The sequence below is a fragment of the Rhincodon typus genome, chromosome 37 (assembly GCF_021869965.1).
Source record: "Rhincodon typus isolate 14 chromosome 37, sRhiTyp1.1, whole genome shotgun sequence".
NCBI lineage: Eukaryota > Metazoa > Chordata > Chondrichthyes > Orectolobiformes > Rhincodontidae > Rhincodon > Rhincodon typus.
This window is the reverse complement of record NC_063368.1, coordinates 12,811,499-12,835,250: the sequence shown is the minus strand read 5'-3', so window position 1 is coordinate 12,835,250 and position 23,752 is coordinate 12,811,499. Positions and strand designations below refer to the sequence as shown.

Genomic DNA, 23,752 nt, shown 5'->3' with positions numbered 1-23,752 from the left:
GGGAACTTGCAGGTGGTGGTGTTCCCATATGTCGGCTGCCCTCATCCTTCAAGTGGTCGATGGGTTTGGAAGGTGCTGGCTGAGGATCTTGGGTGAATTTCTGCAATGTGTCTTGTAGATAGTATACACTGGGGCAACTGAGCAAGAATTGCCCTCAATCCCCGGGTGGGTGAGTTAAGTCAGTAAAGCTCCCAAATCATCAGTATCAAGTGACTTGTTAGTGCTCATCTCAATGTAATGTGGGGACAAAAGTTGTGCTTAGCTATGAAGCCAACCTCAGTCAGGCTGTTTTCTACTTGTTATTCAGGCTCTCTTGTGTGTGCACACACATGAGAGATAGCCAGGGGCATGGAACTATATTCTGAATCCTTGGTGTTTCATGGAAGGGCAGGGACATTGGTAAAAGAATGCTGAGTTAAGGATTGTCTATGATTTTATTAAATAGTGGCATAGGTTTGAGGGGCAGAGTGGCCTCCTATTCTGTCCTTAGCCCTTGATCTTTTCTAGGTGTTACATGTGAATACTAGCAAGCTATCTGATCATAGGAGCCTTTTGGCCACAGCAAGTATCACAGCTGAACCTCAACAAACGATCTGGTCATTTATCACTTTGCACAATTGACAGCTTGCTGTGTGCAAATGGGCTGACCACACCTGAAAGGTACTGCATTAGCTGCAAAACACTTTGGGTCTTGCCAGGGTTGTGGAAATCACTTTTAGAGGGTAATATTGATTATCTAACCACAACATTTCTGCCTGTGGCAGTCTCTTTGGTAGACGGTAGGGCCGTTGAAGGATGCAGGAAATAAACTCAGTTAGGATGCTGCAGTGTCATTTAAAAATGTAAACTTAGTTTGAAAATGACTGACAACAGTTAGAGCATTATCACCAACTATCAATGTGATTGCTTTAATATGGCTGTGGGGTGGGGGGAAAGCTTTCACAATTGTGTTGAAGAAGACACACAAAGTTAACTTTTAATAAAAGATTTATTGACAAACTCTTAAAGGCACAGAAGTTGGTAACACGGGATGAGATACTATTCCCACATGTGCATCTTAGATTCTCCTAAATACAACAGTGACATGCAAATTCTGAAAACCTGTGGGGCTCAAAGCAGTTTGGTATTCTCTTTCTTTCCCTCACACCCCCACCACCAACACCCATTACCACATTCACCCACACAACAATTTGGAGGCTGACTCTCACTTGGGTACAGTTCCAAAGCTACAGACTCTCAAAATTCACTGGTGAATTTTCTTGGTAATGGCTCAAAAAGCAACTGCAGCCAGAGTGTGGGCTCCATCACTGTAAGGGTCAGAGTTTAGTAATCAGGGGCAGTAGGCCCAATTTGATGGTCTACTTCTCCCCGAGACTCGATTACAGCCAGTTCTTCTAGGATTGCCCAGAGATTGAAGGCCAGACTGGAGCAATGAGCAAACTCAGGGACCCACATCATCACAAATAAAAATGTTGAATTGGAGGGGGGGTGGGGAATCATGTAATTAACCTCAGGAATGCATTTAACCACAGTTGGCAACCCTACTAAGAATTAGAAGACCAATTGCTGCCAAGCTTCACCTCTGATGAACAATGAGTGGATTGTGGACTCTGACCTGGGGTTTGTTCTCCCTGAAGCAAAGGAGATTTTACAAAGATAGGTTTTGGTGAAGGTAGACATAGCTGTTCCTGTTTGCTGATGGTTCAAGAGGTGGGGAAGTGGATATAGGGAGATGTAGTTAGGTAAGTGGGGTGGGAGGAGGACAACAATCATTTTTACAGTGAGCAGTTTATGTTCTGGAACACGCAACCCATGAGGGTGATGGAAGAAGGGAGAATAGTTTCTAAAGGTTAGTAGGATGGATATGTAGGGGACTAAGCCTGCAGGGCTAAGGGAATAAAGGGGAGGAATGAGACTGACTTCATTAGTCTACAGCAAGTTGGGACCAGCTTCAGAGGCTGAATAGTCACCTCAGGGGATGTAATAATTCAAATGAGGTGAATTTAGTGATGGAATTTTGTCTTAATATGAAGGGTTGGGAAGGTCAATGGCACTGTATTTTCCACATAATCTGTAGCTGGTGTGTTTGTAGACTTTTTTAAACCTGCGCCCCCACCCCCCAACTGTTATGACACACCATTGGAGCAGGTTGGACTTGAATCTAAACCTCCTGGTTCAAAGGTAGGGACACTGTATTCCAAACACACAGCAGGGCACAAGGATTGAAGGAAGTTACCATCATTGAGAAACATACTTCCAAGCTTCACTGACGCTTTCCTCCTCATTAGGGAGGTAGGCCAGCCTTGTTCAGGTCTGGGTGACCTTGGAACTAAATGAAGGTGTCCATAAGCCTTTCAGAGCCAACAAGCACCAAAGGGTACATTGTACTGCATGGACAGAGAGTAATGACATAATTTACAGGAGTTTTAACTTGGTCAAACCAATTATTTCAGTAGGTGTTCCATTGCGTGGTTGTTGGGAGTTAGCTGGTTCTTCTCAATGGCACCCAACAGCAACGTTCACACCAGGATCAGAGCGGAACTTCCGAGCTGAGAAAGGGTAATAGTGTCACAGAGAGAATCATGTGTCAACATCAGCTATACCTGTCAAAGGTAAAGTGGACATAGTCCCAGAAGACTGGAGGGCTGCTCTCTTGTTAAGAGAGATAGATAGAGATAATGGTTGTAGTTTAACCTGAGGGTCACCACACTTAAGGCAAGGTTGAGGAGGTGGGAACATCATGGTAACCTCAGCTGTTGTGTACCCAGCTCATACTCCATGGTTAGATGCAGTTTACTTCACATTTTTTGTTTCATAAGTTTGTTACCTATTCCAACTGCCCTTCAGAGCAGTTGAACATCAACCACATTGTGGGTGTGGAGGCACATGTAGGTTAGACTAGGTAAGGATAGCATATTTCTTTTCCCAAATGACATTTTCGAACTCAGGCGGTTGGTTTAAAAAAAAGTTACTAGCAACAATAGCCATGTTCTGACAAACTCAATTCCAGCTTATATTAATGGAGTTTACGAATCCACTCCAGGGATGTGAAACTTGAGCTCCAGAATAACTAGTCCAGTAACATTATACTATGCCACAAATACCTTTGTAATATCCAATATACCCTTTGCCAACAAACACACCCCAGTGCCAAACCTCACACGTAACCACAAGGATTCCTCTCCTCTATACCACTCCCTTCTCTTCCTATCCTCAATTTGTCACAAGATTACCAAAACCTTAATCTGCTAAAATCTGGCTCTGCAAAAGTGGAAGATGCATTGAAATAAAGGTGCGAGGATTAAGTAAGGACTGATAAAGGAGCTGGGACAAAATCCTCAAAAGAAGTGAATTAAGAGAGTGTCTGCATTCTTGTACAAGTTAAAATCTAGCCCTCCCCACCCTTCAAATGACAGGAAACTACACAGCTTCTTACATACAACAATGATGGGAAAATGAGACTCAGTGATCAGTGCTGGTTAAAACTCATCATGTTGAACCATCAACTCTCCAAAATCTGTCACAGTGCTCCCTATGAATCTGTGATACTTCTCCAAGATTTCTTCTTTTGAAAGTTTGCCATCCTAACACAGAAGCAAGACGTCATGTTAGAATGAAGGTGACAGCAGGAACAGCCTCTCAAAATACAGTACAATTCTATAAATTTAATCTCTAAAGGACAATGGCATAAGACAAAAAATACAATGGATTTTCAGTAACATATTGCAACGGCTCCTGACAACAGTCTTTGAGGTCCACATGGTGTGAATGAATCAATTAACATTATAGCTTTTCTTAGTATATTTTCACCCCGCCTCCCTGACCCCATTCAAAAGCCTGTTCCGAGGGGAGGGGAATGATTTCTCATGATGGCACCTTACAGAGGCCACTCTACCTGCATGTAGAGAGTAGATCAGGCAATCAATGGAGTATCTCACTGCCATGTAATGAAGCAGCATTCCCATCTGCTATTCAGAAAAGCAGTAGCAAGAATGGTGATTGCACAATCTTTGCTAACACAGCATGAGCCGAAGTGACACTGACTCGCACTCGGAGCTCCCTTCTCAGAGTCTGTTCAAATCTGGGGCAGTATCTGTTCCTGGGACCCTCCAGCTCTCCACATGCAGCTCAGTATCAGAGTGGGATTCACAGGTTTTCAATATAATATAAAAAGTGAATTAGTGTTTGTAACAAGCTACACATTCCTATTTGGAGGTAAGAAAAAAGGCACCAATACAAGGTGTGCATTCCAGGCTTTAAAATTCTCCAGGTATTTAAGGCACATTAAATATGGGCAGATCTTTCCTACTAGGAAATCAGGGAGTTTTAAAGCCTGCAGCAGCTTTATACACATCCAACATTTGAACCTACACATTTAGGTCAGTATTGAATCAGCTCTCCTCTGCAGCAATGCTACACCTTTTAGAAATGGAGAGTTGGGCAATTCCTGCTTCTCATCCCTTCACTCCCTCATAAGACCAACCTTCTATTAATGACAGACTTCCTGTCCTCCAACAGGAGATACTGGACAAAAATGGAGCTTCAGGAAAGAAAATAAAGTCGACAATCACTGTTCTAATGACAGTACCCAGACACACTATACAGTGAGCAGAACTGAGCAAGGCTTGGGGACAAGGGGAGAAAACTACTTTTATATTCAACACTCTTAAACAGAACAGAAAAAAAACTGGACCCAAAACAAATGCTCCCCTTCATTCTCAACCCATCAAAGTTCAGACATCTGTTATCAAAACTGGATCTGGTGTGTCACGATATGGCACAGGTCCCCACAGAGGACAAACACCAGGCAGACTCGCTCGCTCACACACACATACACACACACCACAGATTAGCATCTATTATTTGGGATGGTTTCCCCTTTCTTGTACACCCATTTACACTCCTCTCTCCCTCCCCCCAAACATATCCCATCAAGGCAAAAAAAGGTACTACATTAAGTGAGTAAATAGCTGGCTGCTGGGAGCACCACTCATTAGGCATGGGGTTAAGAGCACCCTTCCTAATTTAGATACTCCTAGACTTCACCTGCCAGGTATTAGATTGGATGCAGTGAGAAATGAATTTTCCATCAAGCTCCCACTGGCTTCAAACACTTTTGCAATAGAACAGGATCACCCTCAAAGCATCTCTAATTTAAAAATGTGTACTCTTCCTTTGAAAGGCTTCACTTTTCTTACACTGCATTTTGTGGGCTGCTAGTCCCAATTTTTTTTTTGATTGCTTAATTTCAAACTAGAACAGGATTGTGTGCAGTACCTGCCCCAACTGCCCACTGATTTTGAACAAATTTTCCCCCCACCCCCACAGAAAACAAGAATGGCAAAGATTTCCCGGCTGGCGAAGGGATTCTCAAAGAGAAATCTTTCCTCTGGAATTTGAAAACCGTGTTGGGATAAATACATTTGCAAACCCACCAATTAAAACTCAGGTCAAATTTAATCTAATACTTGGACCTCACGTGGCTTATAGTAGATGGGGCAGTCAGATGGGCATTGTATGGAGTTCTACACCAGAACACATTTTTGGGTGTTGGGGTGGGGGTCAACTTGATGGAAATTCACTCCCACAGAGGGTTAATGAATCAGTTAAATAAATACAATTAACAATTTTGATCACAATTCAAATTAGACACGTCTTGGGTTAGGCAAAATAAAAAAAATGCAATTCCTTTGGATTGGTGCCAATTCCGATGGGTTCATTGATGGGAAATTGTGCATCAAGGATCACAGCTCATCGTGTTTACGTGTCAGATCCTCCCCATAATTGGTCACTTGGCTGCCAACAAACATATTCCAGTTGTCTAAAATCTCTTGCTTTGTCAATTTCTCATCCTGCAAATACAGAGACCATAGAAAGTAAGTGACCAAAAAGTTATTGGGAATTAATTGGAACAGTAGAATATTGGAATTTCTTCTGTAGATCTCACCTGGGCCATTAGATTTAAAAAAACCTAAACAGAACCCAAGGGATGAAATTCAGCCCATTGTTCCTCTTTACAAGAGCTGTCTTATTAGTCTTGCTAAGCCCCTGCTCAGTTCCCTGTAGCTCCACTAATTTTGAAGCTTACGGGAGAGCTCTTTCACCAGGGACACATGGATGGGCAAAAACATGAGGGTGGGGGAGGGGGTGGTGGTGAAAAAGAGTGAAAGATTAGAGAATAAAAGGGACGCAGGGCAGTGGGTTGTGCAAGACAGTGTCCACACAGAGCAAGAGCGATTGCAGAACTTAAAAAGGGTGACCTCATTAATATTTAGGCCAAAGATAGATTTTTGAACAATGAAGGAATTAAGGGTTATGGCGAGTGGGTGGGTAAGTGGAGTCGAGTCCATGAAAAGATCAGCCATAATCTTATTGAATGGCAGAGCAGGCTCTGTGGGTCACTTGACCTACTCCTGCTCCTATTTCTTATGTTCTTATGAGACAAGGGCAGGAGTGATGGAAGAGTGAGTATGAAAGAAAGAGAGAGAGTGTAACAAACATAATGAGATGATAGTAGTTCTCTCATTTATGCCGGTGCAGTTGAGTGCATTGCGATAGAGACAGATGTTATTGTAACAATGGGAGCAAGTCAAGGGTGTGGGGAAGAAACATCGTGTTTCAGAGGGATAGCAAGATGTTGGCAACAACCTATGAACTGACCTGGTTTTTGTCAGACTCGTGGATAAGATGTCTGGCCTCTGCTTCTGTGTGATCATAGTCTCCGGGGAGGATCCAATGCTCGATCTCATTGTGGTCAAGTTTTCCATCCTTGTTTGTGTCACGGAAGTCACGGAATTGCTCTTTTTCATTCCTAACCCAATCAGGCTCGGGCTCACCTTCTTCAGGTGTGTACATGTCACCTGTCAGAGATGGATTACGGAAAGAGTTACTGGCTGTATAGTCTCTGGTAAGCCGTCCACGTTAAGAAAGATCAATGTTTGATGTCAAACCATCAGATTATAAAAGTGAAATTGGGAAGTGTAGGTTAACAAGGAAGGCAGTACCTATCTCACAAATATTAAAAATTGGCTCATTAAAATTAGAATATTTACCCAGACCGCTGTCATTAAATGAATTACAAGAGTACACTTGTTGCATGACACACAGCAAACACTATACACAGTCTATTTTAAAAGAAAAAGATGTTTCTAAACTGCAGAAAATGAAATTCTTGATTGAAATAATGTCTCCCAATAAAAGCAAGTTGCTTTCTCTAGTGAAAAAAAAAGTGAGGATAATATAAATCTGTAAAATCAGAGTTACTTGTAGCAGCATAATCTACAGGCATGCTTGGGCAGTTTTCCTGTCAAACATCTATTCCAGCTGGGAATATTGGCATTATTAGATACTACTTTAACTCAAAGCTTTCGGACTCGGTCCAGGACGGAAATTCAAATCCAGCCTGGATGCCGTTTCACAGACACCTTTATACTGGGCCCTGGGTTCAAAATGCAGTCTGGATACAGCACAGAAGAAGCTTTCATTGTTTTCAGGTCGGGCTTCGACTGCCTTCTCAAGGCCACATTCGTGAACCAATGGCACTACTTTGAGGAGAAGCCGGAAACGTTTTTCTGGCCAATCCCACACTCATGCTGTTTGTCCAAACTGGTTGCTGCATTTCCTCCATGACAACGCTTAAAGTCAGAAGCACTTCATTAGTTAAGTCCTTTTGTACAGGCAGCAGGACGGTTGGCTTAAGAAATGGGGATGTTCCTTGTACTGTATGAATTGTTGGGCTTGGGAGTAAAAAGTTTCGGGGGTGGGGGGGGGGTGCGGGGGGTGGGAAGAATAGTGGGGGTGCTATGCAGATGGAGCATCCAAGGTCAACTGTAACAATGGTCAGTGCTACAATTAAAGACAAAAGTAAAAGCAACCCAACACAAAAAAAAGTTTGCAAAAAAAAGTAATGCAAAATTATGTTCCCCCAGAGTCAAAGCTACAGTGGGAGAGAAAAATAATAAACTTACTGATGTATTCTTCCAGATTAACCATTCCATCACCATCTTTGTCAATATCTTCAATTGTTTCCTGTAAAGATAACGAAGACATTAGCAGCCTTTACTCTGACACTCAACATACAGCACAGCAACAGTGGGATGCAAATCATCAGTCCATCTTCATAATCACTGGATAGTAGGCATTCAGATAGAATCCTCAAGGTATAATGTGGCTGTTAGGCTCTCTAGGAAACAGGCTTGGGAAAGACAGTAGTGCAGTAGTTATGTCACTGGGCTGGTAATCCCACTATAGCAGCTAGTGGAGTTCAAGTCAATGAACAGAATTTGAAATTATTAGATTGTCCCAAAAAACATCTGGTTTGCTCACCCCCTGCAGGAAAAGAAATATGCCATTCTTATCCAGTCACAAAAAGGATATTCATACATGACATAGATGAGAATGTGGGGAGGGATGATAAAGACTGGCTGGATGGTTGACAGTGAGGTGGAAGTTTACAGGAGGATATAAATGGATTGGTCAGGTGGGCAGACCAATGGCAGATGGAAGTTAACCCTGATAAGTGTGAACTGATGGATTTGGGAAGAAGGAACAAGATAAGGGAGCACTCAATGGCAAAACACCAGTAAACAGACGGATCTTGAGATGTCCATTTATCCTTGAAGGTTAGCAGTGTGGTTAAGGCACCCTACAGGATACTTGCTTTTAATCAGTTGTGGCATAGATTATAAGAGCTGGGAGGCCATGTTGGAGCTGTACAGAGCTTTGGTTAGGTTATACCTGGAGTACTGTGTGCAGTTCTGATCACTACACGAGAGTAAGAATGTAATTGCACTGGAGAGAGTGCAGAGGAGATCCACCAGGATGTTGCCTGGTAGGAGCATTTCATCTACAAAGAGAGGCTGGATAAGCTCGAGTTGTATTCTTTGGAGCAGAGAAGGCTGAAGATGAACCTATAGGAGGTGTATAAAACAGTATGAGGGATATGAACAGGATGAACAGAAAGCAGCCATTTCCCTTAGGTAAAGGGAGCACACTTAATACGAAAGGCAGGAAGTTTAGAGGGGTTGAGAGGAAAACCTTTTTGACCCAGAGGGTGGTGGGGATCTGGAAAGCACTGCCTGGGAGTGTCATTGAGTCAGAAAACCTTAAAAAGATAGATAAGCACTTGAAGTAATGTCATAACATTCAAGACTATGGGCCTACTGCAGGAAACGGGGACTGGTATAGATAGTAGTACATATTTGGCAGTATAGACTCAATGGGCATTTTCAATACTGCACGATTCCTTGGAAAGTCTCATTTGGTTCACGAAAGCCCTTTAGGGAAGGAAATTTGCCTTCCCAGGTCTGGCCTACTAGGGGCTCCAGGCCTGCAGCAATATGTTCGACTCAAATGGCACAGTAAACTACTTGTTCATGGACAATTAGAGACGGGTGACAAGTATCAACCTTGTCAGTGTTGCCCAAATGCAAAGAAAATTATTTTTTAAGAAGAGTGGGGAATTGATTTGGCGAAAGTATAGGAGGCAGCCATCTAGTCTGTTGTATCTACGCTCACTGCTACAGCACCTCAGCTAGTTCCCCTCCTCGGCTCTTTCCCCACAGCCTTGTAAAGTTTCTCTTCAGATAATTATCCACTTCTCTTTGAAAGAACTAGATTAAAACATGGCTTTCACTCTTTATGGCACAGTGATAGGCTGAGGGAGCTATAGGCTCCTGGGTAATAAAATAAACAAAAACAAACAAACAAAGGACCCGTTCTCCAGAAACAAACAATTCGCTCAAGACTTGCGCCTTTAGTTGAATTACCCAGGAGTCTTTGGGGAGCCAATAGTTCCTGATGGCAATACTTTGGCCAGAACAACCAGTGTATTCTTTATGTAATACAAATTGTTGTGATAATATGGAATTTTGTATCCTTGTGTTTGTCCAAATGAATGCAAAACGATAAGGTTCAGCAATGCTTTGTTTCATTGTTGAAAAATGGATCAGATCTTGACACATCTTGCTCCCCTTTCATGGTCCTGCTTACCGTGACAACAATGCTCTTCATGTAGTCAAACTCCTCAGGGTGAAGGAATGCGCTAAACTCCTCCCGTGTGGCAATCAGATCGCCATCTTTGTCCGCCATCTTGAATCTACGCTCATCTCTCTTATACATCCTTTTGTAGGCTTCCTTGTCATCCACATCATTGAACTCTTCACCTGGAGTGAAGATTAAAAGTTAGATGATAAACTGGGGGGGGAATCTGTTCCTATCAGGAAGAGGGTCAGCGAGCAAAGGACACAGTCTTAAAATAATTGGTGGAAGGACAAGAGGTGACAAGGGGCAGGGGAATTTAAAAAAAGTTTAAGTAGAGCTAGTTCTGATTTGAAACATTCTGCCTGAGGGGATGGTAGAAGTGAAATTGAAAACTTAAAAAGGCCATTGGACAGTTTAAATTCTTTTGTGGGATGACAGCAGTGCAAGCTAGTCAGCATTTATTGCTCCCCCTAGGAGGTCATACGGGAATCATTGAAATGAATAAGTCAGTCCTTTCAAACAGAAAACTAAGAACTCAATGTGAATTACAGTAGGCCATTTGGCCTCTCCAACCCATCCTGCCATTCAAGAACAGATGATGTAGCCCTAATGCCATTGCCCATAAAGTGATTCCCATGTTGAACAAAGTGCGGTCTGACTTGGCCTTGAATACATTTGATGACGCAATCTCCAATGCTCTCTGGGGAGAAAGAACTTAAAACACTAACAAGCATCAGCAAGAATTCCTCTTCATTGGTTTGTCTACCCAACATGGACTGTAGCAGTTCAAAGCAATAACTCATGACCAAACTTCAAAGGCTATAGAGACACAGGTACAAAATGGACTGAATAGCCTCTTTTCTTTGCTGCTTGATGTGACAATCTGCACCATATTTTAAACTAGGTACATTTATTTCTCTGATAGAATCCCAGAGTGGACGTTTGGGCTCTGTTCCAAGTGACTCCTTATGATTAAGTGACGGTTTATTCAAGGCTCCAGTATGAGGGTCTTTTAAAGCTGATTAGCTGTATTAATACTGTGTGGGGTTTGTTCCAACAGTTTGTTTCAATCAAGGGGTGAACCAGGTTATGCAAGGTCAGAATCAAAGCCGGGTGAAAGGATGTGGTTATTTCCCAGAGACTGAAAAATAAGTGGAATGGTACCTAGAGGATTATGGTAAAGTGGTGATGTCAGTGGGCCAGTAATCCAGAGGCCCAGGCTCATTTTGGATGCTACGTTATGAATAGATTTTTGGGGACTACACACAATACAAAAAGACAAGTGACAGGGACAGAATGTGACCTTTCCTCCCTCTCCAGCTCAGGAAGATGCTCTGATTAAATATGCTTCCTTGTTAAATACAGTCTACCCCAAGAAATTATTCACCTTAGTTAAATGAAATGGAGACTTTACCTAGGTTCACACTGGGAAAGCAAACTCCAAAAATGCTTTCTCAAACACCAAACCTGAAATTTATGTTAATTCAGAACAAATTCCCACGTTTTTCCAAAGAAAAAAAGTGAAATGAAACTACAACATTATCTCCATGTGCATTTGCAATTTAGTCTTGATTTGCTGCAGTACAGAGTTCTGTCCACTGGAGGGCAATCAGACTTTGAAAATTGGACTGTGTTGCTGTATGGTTTTTGAGACTTGGAATTAAAGTTGTGATGGTGGCACCTTTTCGAGTGCAGATATTTTGAAGGTTTCTATATGTATAGGATCGAGAGAGGTGAAAAGCAGGAAATAGAGGGTGAGGATGTTAAAGCTGAGGCATTGTCAGACTGCGAGCCAGTGAAAGTCACTAAGTGCAAGAGTGATGGAAAAATGAGGCTGAGAACTTGATAGCATATTTTTGGAAGAGATCCTTGAGGAGTAACAGATTCTAGATCCTGGAATGCCCTCCCTAAAGGGCATTGTGCGTCTACCCACCACTTATGGATTGCAGCCATTCAAGATGGCAGCTCACCACCACTTTAGAGGCAGGTACGGATGGGTAATAAGCGTTGGCAACACTTTTGGGACATGAGTAAAAAAATAATAAAAAAATTGCAAACGAGCATCAAGACATACCTCAGCGTGCATCAGGAAGAGCCCCCAACCCCTGCCAATCCCTGTCAGATCCTCTTTGCATGCCTGCAGTCTCAGCCATGGTACACAATGCCCTCATGGTATGGGTGTGGGTGGGTGTGTGTGTTTGTCTGTGTGCCTAAGTCTCTATCGTTGTTTTAAGATTGGAACATGGGGACAGGGAAAAGCCATCCAGTCAAATCACAGATAACATGAATTGTAATCCACTGATGGTTACTTGCACCTCGGCATCTTCAAGCAGAAGACTGCTGCTCAATTTTAACGTTTCAACCACCCACCACTAATCCTCCCACAACTGACAGGGATGAAAACATATTTATCCACCCTCCCCCACCCAAAGTCCCATGGTACATGGAGGGCTGGAATTAGGAGGAGTCAGCATTCTGCTCATCAAGCCTGCTACAGTCCATAAGTCACAGCTGATCTGCCTGAATCTTTAGCTCCACTTTCTGACCCCCATAACCACCATCCCTCCCTGATCAAACAGTGGGGCTCTCTCAGCCTTGATTGTATTGTGTCCCCACTGCTCTGTGGGAGAAAGAGGGTAAAAGCCCCAGCTGACCCCTCACCTTGGGTTGTATGTGGTGTATGGATTGGATATTGTAAACATGAGCTGTAATTGCAAGTGTAGCTCTGACTGCCAGAGACTGTACATGAAGAAACTAACCTTATTGAAACTCAATGTTGAAATTAACTTTGAACTATCATAAACAGACAAAGTGCTGGAGAAACTCAGTGGATCGGGCAGCATCTGTTGACAGAGAAGCAGGATTAACGTCGAGTCCAGTGTGGCCTTTCCTCAAATGTGTTAAGGGCTGGATACTCTTCCTCTGTTGCTAGTAGCCTCAATACCTGAGGTAAGGAGATCCAGTGGGATTGGGGAGAATAAAATGGGAAGGTTTGAACCTTACTGGGGACAGGGAGAACAGACAGAGCCACACACAACATTGACCTGTGATGCTGCTCACAGCTGAATAGATAGTTAACATTCCCTGTCAATATTCACACCCAGGAGAAGGTTGGCCACTTGACTGAGCTTCTGAATGAACAGTATGTGTCCATTAAGATATGGGAGTAGACTTAAACCATTTAGCTCATCAAGTTTGCTCCAACATTCGATCATGGCTGATATTTTTCAATCCTATTCGCCTGCAATCTTCGATCTCCTTACTAATCAAGAACCTGTCTCTGTCTTAGGTACATTCAGTGACTTGGCGTCCACAGCCCTCTGCAGCATTAAGTTCCACAGACTAACTACTTCTGGCTGAAGAAATTCTTCCTCACATCTGGGGGAACCAGACTTGGCAAGAGGCAAAATAGTGACTGGCGTAAAGGGGCAATCAAATAACCGAGGGCAGAAACGCATTACATGTGCATACACGAGTCTCTACTATGTGTGTGTTTTTAGAGCGAGCCGTTTTCTGGTGGATATCTTACCCAGGTAGAATCCATACGTAGCATTCTTGTACTCCTCCCATGACACCTTCCCATCCCGATTACTGTCGTATTCCTTCCAGTTCTTATTAACATTCTCATCGATGTACCTGTTCTGTGCACGCTTGATCCAGGTGATTAACTCCTCTGCGGTGACCAGACCATCTTTATCCTGGTCAATCCGGTCAACGATTTTCCTAGAAGAACAGGCGAGAAGGGGAAGACACACGGTCAGAATATCCTAACTAAGAAACAGACATGATGCCAGCTGTTGGTACCACTCCTGCCTTCTGTCAGCAGTTTTAGCATCCATCTGTCTGTCTGTCCATCCAACCAACCGTCCATATACTCATTCAAACTGCACCTCCAAAATATGGGGGCAAGGCAGCTGCGAAATTGGTCACATCACTAGGCCAATAATAACTGCAGACATAACTATCCAAAAATGAACTGGGATACAAAGAGAACACAAAAGAGCACAGGAACAGGCCCTTTGGCCCTCCAAGCCTGCACCGACACATTTTGCCCTTCCATACCAAAACGGTCTTCACTTACAGGATTTGTATTCCTCTATTCCCTTTCTATTCATGTATTCGTCCCAGTGCTTCTTGAATGCTGCCATTGTGTCTGCTTCCACCAGCTCCTCTGGCAGCACATTCCAGGTACTCACCATCTTTTGAGATAAAAACTTGCCTCGCACATCTCTTAAACTTCATCCCCACACCTTGAACTTGTGTCCTCTAGTAATTGGCCCCTCCACCCTGAAAAAAGCCTCATACAGACAAACAAAACAATGTAAAAAGGCAAAGACTGCATAAAATTCTTGAACTGCATTCTCAAAGAACTTTGTTGTTTTAGCCAGAATTTAACAAGTCTAATGAGAGGGGACATAATTCTTGATGTAGTCTTAGGAAACAAAGCTAAAGCAGGTAGATCAAGTACCAGTAGGTGATCATTTAGGACACAGTGATCATAATAGACAGATTTAACATTATTGTGGAAAGGGACAAAGAAAGAACAGGAATAAAAAGTAATACATGGGCAGGGGACAAGCTTTACAAAGCTGAGAGATGCCCTGGCAAAAATGGACTGGGTACAACTGTTTGAAGGAACATCAGTGAGAGGTTGAAAAGCACAATTCTGCAGGCCGTGTAGACATCTCCTCACTGCAACAAAAAAAAATGGTACTGCCAAGTCTTCAGATCATCCAGACACAAAGATGGCAAAATAAAGTACAAAAAAAGTACTACTTTAGGAAGCTTTAAGGAGAATAGAAAGTATGGGGGTGAAGCGAAAAAAATTGAGAAAAACAAAGTGGATACAAAAAAAAGGACCAATAACACGGAGGAAAATCCAAAGATATTTAAATCAGTACATTAAGACTAAGACAATGACTAAGGAACTAGATGGGCACAAAGTTGTATGATATCTTCTGCATCCTTATGCAAGTTATGGGCAAGGTTTCTAATGAGTACTTTGTCTTCAAAAAGGCAAGGGTTGATGCTGACATTCCAGTAAACGAGAGTGGGAACTTTTGTTTAAAAGAAAAACACATGGCATGAAGGGAAGTCCTGGAGACAGACCTCCTTGAAGGTGGATACATCAGCTAGATCAATTTATTTCAAGCATTTAAATGAAACTATGGAGAAACATAGCAGGTGCTCCAACAATCATTTTCCAATCCTCACTCAATACAGAGAACTGGCAATCTGCAAACATTGTACCTTTATTCAAAAAGGGCGCAAGGGAACAGCCAAATAATGCTAGGTCAGTCAGTGAGACCTCAGTTGTTGGGAAACGAATATCATCAATATTGAGAGACAGGGTCAACTGTTACTTGGAAAGCTACAGTTTAATGGCAGCATGATTTTGTGAAGGAATTGTTGTGTCTTATGAACTTCACTGGACTGTTTGAAGTGGCAAAGAGGATTTTTGAGGATAGTGCAGTGGATGTTGTTTGCATGGTATTTAATCAGGCATTTGACAAGGTCCCATGTGGTAGACCAGTTGGGGGGGAAAAAAAAAAATCAGAGCCCACCCACAGGATATAGGAGGATATGGCGAATTGGATTGAAAAACTGACTGAGTGACAGGAAACAAAGAGTAATGATTAATGGGTATTTTTGTGAATGAAAATGGCTTGCAGTGGTATTCCACAGGATTTAGTGTCAGGTCCCTTGTTATCTGTGGCATTTATTACTGGTCTAGACTTGAATGTGACAGGCACAATTTGTAAAATTGACCTGGGGTTTCATGGTGAAGAAAATGGCTGTTGACTACAGGACGGTATCAATGGCTTGGTTGAGTTGGACAAAATAAGAGGGCAAAATGGAACTCAATGTGGAAAAGTGCATTTCAGGAGGGGAAATAAAAGAAGGGAATATACAATAAACAGCAGTGTATTGGGAGGGGTAGAGGAAGTGAGAGACCTTAGAGTACATGTGTATAGGATTGAAGGTGGCAGGACAGGTGGATAGTGTGGTAAAGGCAGCACAATGGGCTGCTTTCCTTCTTTGGGCAAGGTATTGAAAATAAAAGGAAGGATTTATTGCTGTATCGATATAAAATACCGGTTAGGCCACAGCTGGTGTTTGTGTACAGCTTTGTACACCATATTACAGAAAGACCTAACTGTTCTAGAGAGAAAGTACAGAGGAGATCCATCAGAATGTTGCCAGGGCTTGAAAATTACAGCTTTGAGGAAAGATTGGATAGGCGGGGGGTTGTCTTCCAAACAGAGGAGTTTGGGGGAAGACTTAATTGAGGCGAACGAAGTAATGAGGGGTTTGATAGAGTGGACAGGTAAGATCGGCTTCCTCTAGCGGACGATTACTAGTGGCATGGATTTAGGGCATTGGTAAAAGAGGGGGCGCATGAGGAAAATATCTTTCACTGGAAGGTGGTGGTGGCGCGGAATTCTTTCCTCAGTTTGGTCGTGGAGGTTAAAGTCTTTTAAAAAAGGAACCTGGATCTACTCCTGAAGCACTGGAACATTAAAGCTATGGACCAGATGCTAGAAAGTGGATTAGAAAGTGCAGTATGTTTATTCAGCTGACATAAACATGATGGGCTGAAAGGCTTCTTTCTGAGCTGGATGTTTTCTATGGTTCTAAATCACAGAATCCCCAAGAGTGCAGAAAGAGGCCAGTCAGCCCATCGAGTCTGCATTGACCCTCCAAAGAACATCCCAGCCAGACCCAGGGCCCCACCCTACCCCCGTAACCCCATATTTAGCATAGCTAATTCATCTAACCTGTAGGCCTTTGAACTGTGGGAGGAAACTGGAGCACCTGGCAGAAACTTTAGCGGACTTCACACAGACACAGTCACTCAAGGTTGGAATCGAACCTGGGTCACCGGTGCTGCGAGGCAGCCGTGCTAACCATTGAGCCACCGTGTACCGAGGACGAGTTTGAGTTTTCCCATGGTAAATGGCAAAATTTGAATTCAACAAAAACTTGGGATTAAAAGCCAGTCTAATTGTGATCACTTAATCATAGTTGATTGTTGTAACATCCCATCTAATTCACAAGTGTCTTCAGGAAACATTATCTGCTGTCCTTACCTGGTCTGGCCTACATGTGACTCCAGACCCACAACAATGTGGCTGACTCTGCACTACCCTCTGAAACAGTCAAATAAGGCAGTTCAAGGGCAATTAGGATGCGGGAACAAAGGCTAAGTTTGTCAGTGACACCTACATCTCATCAAAAACTATAAACAAAACTGGAGCTCCAGTGACAGATGTTGCAAAGTTGGAGCCTCGACTGCTGAAGTGTGCAGGAGTACAGGAGACAAGCCTCTGGGCGAAGATAAACGTAAGCAAAGAATTTCACTGCATGATTGGCTGGACTTCAGCACTTGCATTTCCCCAAACACCTCCCTTCCCCTCCTGTTCGAAATGTCAACCAACGATCACTGTCAAGGCTCAGGGGCAACAGATGGTTACTCGGGAAGGACAGCGCGAGGCCAACATTCCCACACCCTGGTGAGACTTGTACTTTGATGACACCAACGGGTTTGGTGACATGAAACTGCTGGCACAACTATGAACTGTGCCCTGTACACCCACCAGATGTTAATGACCTCAACTGGGTGCCAAGAACAGACCTTGCTACAGTTCAAAGTTCGACTTAAAAAAAAAATCACTTGAATTGGGCATTGCTGGCTAAGTCAGCATCATCACAGAGATGGGGGAAGTGTAAAATTCCAACACAAACTACACCAGAGTTATCCTGAAATATTCATAGCCTGGGGTGGGGGAGGGCGTGTATGTTTCGCTCACTGTCTGCATAGAGAAGGGGGAGGGAGGCATAGGCTGCAGGCACAGAGGAGAATCCTCGGGTCACCAAAAACTCTTCAATTAACCTCTCGTCAACTCCCGGCAGTAAAATGCAACTCCCGGTCAATTTGCTTCGGTTTCCTGCCATCTGTGCTGACGGGATACAATAGCTGCAGTACTTTAGGGAAACTGTATAAATAACTACTGGTCTGGACTTGCCTGTAGAGGGGCCACGTAGCCCAGAGCTGCTCTGCCCTCTGCCACGTCTGTTGCCTCTCCTTCAGAAAAATCTGGATTTACATGAGAGTGGGACTGGGTGGGGGAGGGGTGGGCCCTTGTTGCCAACTCAGCGACAAAGAAGGGAAGTAGTTTAGGAAGCAGCAACTCAGATTTAAAAAAAATTAATAAAAAAAAATCCACAAACGGATTACAGAGTGTTGGGGTGGGGGCAAGTGGAGAAAAGGGAGATTATATTACAGGCTCCACTTGCTACTGCCTTCTGTCCTTTTTTACGCAAGTGGAGCCTGTAATATAATCTCCCTTTTCCCCACTTACCCCCACCCCAATACTCACTGTAATCCGTTTGTAGATTTTTTTTTACCACTTCCCTCCCAAAATCATAAAACATCAAGTTTCCCCACCACCACCAACACCCCCTCACCAACTCGTGCAAAACTCCACAGCACCAAGAACCAGCTATTCTCTCATACTTTGCAAACATATGACAGGAATATTTAGAGTGAGAGATTGCAAGATACTAATAGCCATCTGTTTGGTACAGGCTGGCAGTGAAGGAACTATCCATTCATGCAGGAACCAGTTTATCAAGGAGTGTGATCTTTTAACTGTAATAAATTTACTACAAAACAAATAGATGTTATCAACCGCAGTCAGTCAAATCACTACATAAAGATTAACTTGCCAATTTGTAGCCAACTGAACTGAAACGTTATTGAAGTAGGTGATGCATGTGGAACAGTTGACTGAACACATAGGATCGGGGAAGAAGTTGCACAAGGAGTGAATGTTTCTGCTACCTCCTCGAAGTATTTCCTGCTGCAATCTGCCTTTGCAAAGGAAGTCTGGACAAAGATGGGGGTTTTTGTTGAGGTTTGTCCCGAACAGCTCCGTGACACAGGAGAACCATCAACTCTTTGGTGTGCCTGAAACAAGATGGTCTTCCAGAGAAAGGAATTGACAGCAACTGGGTGTTGCAAACTGGCACATTGCAAGATCCAGGACTATGTGCTGAAGGATGCACTAAAGCTTGGGGCAGCTGCCACCATGGTGCAGTGGAGAAAGACACTGTCTAAGATCTTCCAGTCGAAGTTAAATGGGGGTCCATTCGGTTATATGTAAATAAAGTCTTATACAAAAGGAAATGCCTTTGACTCTATCCAACAAACACCAAATTCCAATACTTGTTTCTTCACATGCTACTGTACAGAACAGAACTGCTTTAGGGACTAAGATATTTTTATGAATAAACTATATTTTTGAAATGAAAGAAAATGCTAGACAGGAATAAATCAGATGCCATAAGAAGCATAGATTCCAATTACCCCAGCCTCTCTTTGCTCTCCTCTGGCGTGAGCTGGTCGAAGGTCTTGGCTGTTTCCTTCCCCAGGAAGGCCTCATGATCAAACTGGTAGCCTTTCTGATCCTCGTGGTCCCGTTCACCCAGGTCAACCGAGTGATGCACCCTGTCCTTCTTCTCAGAAGTAGGTTTGCAAGAGGCCAGAGAGCCACAGACAGCTAGCATGCAGAGGAAAATCAGGGACTTCATCGCCACTGCAAAGATGAAGAGAATGTGTACAAGGAATGAGAAAAAACACAGCAAGCTAAAGCGTGGCCAATAAATGGCTGAACTATAAGCACTTGAAGGGCAAGGCACAATGTTAAGAAAGATCATAGCATAACACAGTGCAGCAAGAGGCCATTCAGCCCATTCCGCCTGTGCGGTTCCATCGTACAAGTTATCCAATTAGATCTACGGCTCTGTTCTTTTCCCACAAACATTTTTGTTCAAGTGTTCAAATGTTGTCTGATGATACTTCTGTATAAAGAACTTTGGGATGTACACAAGAATTAAGAACATGAGTAAGCTCCTCAAACCTGCTCTGCATTTTAATAAGACCGTGACTGATCTAATTACACCACATTCCCAACTATCCCCAATAACCTTTCAGCCCTTTGCTCAAAAAATCTAGCTACCCCTACCTTTAGAAAAGTCCAAACGCTCTGCTTTCCAAACCTTGAGGAAGAGAATTTGAAAAACTCTTGACCACTGTGAAGGAAAAGAAATTCTCAGAGTCAGAGTCAGAGTCAATCTTAAATGGATTTACTGTTTGGAAAAAAAAGGCACTATACAAATGCAAATTGTACAAGTCCAATTTTTGCTAGCATTGAACTGGTTTCACCTTGCCCTTCAGGCAATGCATCCCAGATCTTAAAATAGGTAGCATGAACTTTTGTTAAAAAAAACTCAAGTCATCCTCTGCTCTTTTGTGGCTCCCTGCCTGCAAGTTACCAATTTTCATGCTGCTGTCAACAGCTTCTTCAAAAAAGTGGCCAGAGCAGGAGTTAGAAAGAATTGAAATTCTATTTAGTTCAAGGACGATCATACACGTGCCAAGTAATCAAGGAAATCAGCAAACTGTACATTTTATACTGCACAGAACAGACCCCAATACCTGGGCTGAAAGCAAAGCTAACATCAACTTGTGCCCCTAGTCAACAGATTAAAAGACACATCATCATTGTCAAGAGTGGAACTTATGAAATATTGATAAGAGCCAAGATATAGATAAACGTTTGACATAATAAAATGAAATTTTCATATTTATTTTATCTGTACATTATTTCCAGGGATACTTTATGTTCAGCTTAAAAAAAGTGTAGGAACATTCAGTACTTCTGCCTCTTACAAAACTTGAGAAATATATTTTCTAAAAAAAACTCACATTAGCTTAAAATCTGAGCTGGAAAGCTTTTCAAATTAAATCGAGCTCTCGCAACAAACTAATGGAAATTATGGTTAATTTAAATGGAAATGAGAATGCACATAACATTCAAAAACCAGTTTGAGTATTCTGCAGTCATATCCGAGTCGAATCGTTAACTCTGCCCTCTTCCAAAGATGTGTCAGATCTGCTGAGATTCTCCAGCGTTTTGTTTTTTTTTTAAATGAGTTTATCAAGACAGAATCAGCAATGCAGTACGAATTTCTAAAAGCTTCAGGAACTTTCTTGAAAACAAAACTTGAAATACGCAACATCTTTAATATTAGTCCTGAAAATGTTTAGCAGAGCTATCCCTTTTTTCATAAAATACATATTTAAAAAAGGCAAATCGACCTCAACTGACACAAACCCTTCGACAGACTTCAAAACAATTCCTCCCCTCCCCGCTCAAAACAAACTTACATTTAACAAAAAGCACCTCCTGATATGGAAGCCTTCTAAACCTTAAAAGATTTAGTTAAAAAAAGGAATAAGAACTAACATCTGTTCGCAAAGTGCCTAAATTTTAGATAAGCAGCAGCAGCAAATACGTGAGGGAAATGAGGCAAAAGAATAAATAAGGGAAAATGTTAACATAAACCGTTTGCAAACTTGAAAGAAACTTTAAAAATTGAAATTTAAAAGTAGCAAATCACAGAAGTGCATTATAAACACAAAACTTCAAACTTGCAATACTTTGTGATAAATTAAAAATCTATCATTGTTTCATCAATAGAAAAATTATATTCTCACCATTTATCAATGAGTCTGATAAAATGCTGGAATTATCTGTGGGCAAGCGTTATATTGTAGCCACTCCAGACGAGGCAAACATCCTGCAATCACCACTCAGCTTTCATTCCGCACGCTGCCCTGCCGGATCTGTTACCGGCCCTGTGACTGGTGGGATCCAGAGTGGGGTTTCTGACTGGTTGGGAACCGCCACGTTGACATGCGGAGCAACGGCGCATGCACCAAAGACCGCGCTGCCTCCTGGGACTTGTAGTTTTGCTTTTCACTTTGGCCCATCATCCCAGACTTATCAGTAAAAATTACCAAATAAAAACCGAAACAACAGCGGATGCTGTAAATCAGGAACAAAAACTAAGTTGCTGGAAAAGCTCAGCATCTATGAAGGAAAAAACAGAGTTAACGGATCCGGTGGGTTCTGAGGAAGGGTCACCGGACCTGAAACGTTAACTCTGATTTTTCCTTCACAGATGCTGCCAGACCTGCTGAGCTTTTCTAGCAACTTTGTTTTTTGTTCCAGTAAACATTACCCTTTTATAAAACGGGATAAAGAGCTGCGGGTGCTCGAATCTGAAACAAAACAAAGAGAAACTCAGAGATAACAAGGTGTAGAGCTGGATGAACCCAGCAGGCCAAGCAGCATCATAGGAGCCGGAAGGCTGACGTTTCGGGCCTAGACCCTTCTTCTCCAGCTCTACATCTTGTTATCTCAGATTCTCCAGCATCTGCCGTTCCTACTATCTATCAAATGGAGAAACTCAGCAGGTCTGACAGCATCTGCGGAGAGAGAAAACAGAGTTAACATTTTGAATCCAGTGATCCATCTTCGGAATTGAAATAAAACAAAATAAGACTACACCAAAGGAAAGCATTAACCATTGCCCTTTTTCTGATTAAGAATGCAAAAGCAAATGGAACAGAGAACTTGGATCTTATAGTTTTACATTTCAAATTGGATCATTCCCCATGACCGCTCAAAAATCCATCAACAAACATTGCCCTTTTATAAAACAAAACAAATAAAAAACTATTACCGTTTTATAATTAAAGATCTGAACGCAGATGTTGCAGAGAGAGCAGGATTTGTTGTTTTGCTATTTGAACCGTTTCCCCCGCACTCAGCAACAGCCGTTGCCCAAAGAACTGCGGATGCTGGAAATCTGAAGCAAAACAAAAATAGAAATTGCTGGAGGAACTCATCCGGTCTGGCAGCATCTGTGGAGAGAGAAACGTTTTGAGATCAGTGACCCTTCTTCAGAGTTGAAATAAAATAACAACAAAAGACAAAACATTTTCTGAAGAAGGGCCTAGGCCCGAAACGTCAGCTTTTCCGCTCCTCTGATGCTGCTTGGCCTGCTGGGTTCATCCAGCTCTACATCTTGTTATGACAAAACAATGTAACACTTTTACACGATTAAAGACGCGAAAAGCAGATGATATAAAGGAGACAGAAGCATAAAGTGCTGGAGAAACTCAGCAGCATCTGTGGGGAGAGAAATAGAATTAACTTTTCCAGTCCAGTGACCCTTCTTCAGAAAACTAAAACAAAGAACTGTGTATGCTGGGAACCTGAAAACAAAAACAGAAATTTCTGCAGAAACTCAGCATATCTTGCAGCATTGTTGAGAAAGCAGAGTTAACGTTTCAGGCTCCGTGACCAGTTGTTTTTCACTCTTCTTCAGAGTTTCTCCAGCAATTTGCGTCTCTCTTTACATCATCTGTTTTTCTGGTCTTTAAACACATAAAGGGAAAATCATGGTTGTTGCTTCATTTTGTTTCAATTCAGAAGAAGGGTCACTGGACTCAAAAAGGTTAATTCTTTTTCCCCTCTGTCCACAAATACTGCCAGATCCGCCAACTTTCTGCTTTTGTTTGAGCACCCGCAGCTCTTTGTTTTATATATTTCCCTAATCTGCCTGTTGTGAAATGTTATTCTACTACCCTCGACCAGATGAGACTTGAACACCAGCCCCACTGGTTCAGAGTCAGGGACACTACCACAGCAGTTCTCTGTTCTACAACATTTTGACGGAGACACACAGTGCCTGGGCGGGCCAGAGAGAAAAAAAACAGGGACAGCGCAGAGCGCTTCGCCCCTCCCGCTTTGACTGATGATCGACAGTTGAACGACCCAATCACTGTTGGGCTCAGGTCTGATTAACGTCCGAACAGCGAATGAGAATGAGAGAAAGTGGTACCTCCTTCCCCATT

The 23,752-nt window shown here is 42.6% G+C and overlaps 1 protein-coding gene across 4 annotated transcripts; it reads right to left on the bottom strand.

Annotated features, from left to right (window-relative positions):
* Positions 1 to 969: 969 nt before the first annotated feature.
* rcn3 (reticulocalbin 3, EF-hand calcium binding domain) lies at positions 970 to 23,592 on the bottom strand. 4 transcript variants are annotated; one of them, XM_048617443.1, is made up of 9 exons: positions 23,483 to 23,592; positions 22,576 to 22,756; positions 20,010 to 20,076; positions 19,352 to 19,580; positions 13,511 to 13,704; positions 9,991 to 10,163; positions 7,968 to 8,028; positions 6,661 to 6,860; positions 970 to 5,852 (listed from the first exon to the last, which is right to left on the bottom strand). In XM_048617443.1, exons 4-9 carry the CDS (start codon positions 19,573 to 19,575, stop codon positions 5,745 to 5,747), a joined length of 960 nt encoding a protein of 319 aa, XP_048473400.1. In that variant the 5' UTR covers positions 19,576 to 19,580; positions 20,010 to 20,076; positions 22,576 to 22,756; positions 23,483 to 23,592; the 3' UTR covers positions 970 to 5,744. The 4 variants fall into 4 exon arrangements, with proteins under 4 accessions (XP_048473400.1, XP_048473399.1, XP_048473401.1 ...); XM_048617442.1 differs by lacking the exons at positions 22,576 to 22,756; positions 23,483 to 23,592 and adding an exon at positions 21,545 to 21,691; XM_048617444.1 differs by lacking the exons at positions 22,576 to 22,756; positions 23,483 to 23,592 and adding an exon at positions 21,215 to 21,275.
* Between the last annotated feature and the right edge of the window lie 160 nt (positions 23,593 to 23,752).

What these genes read in the sequence shown, in the direction of transcription:
- rcn3 (XM_048617442.1), bottom strand. An exon ending in TGAAGAGCATTGTTGTCACG is followed by an intron (nt 8,029 to 9,990) that starts GTAAGCAGGACC and finishes TTATCTTTACAG; the next exon opens with GAAACAATTGAAGATATTGA. An exon ending in TAATCTGGAAGAATACATCA is followed by an intron (nt 6,861 to 7,967) that starts GTAAGTTTATTA and finishes CATCTCTGACAG; the next exon opens with GTGACATGTACACACCTGAA.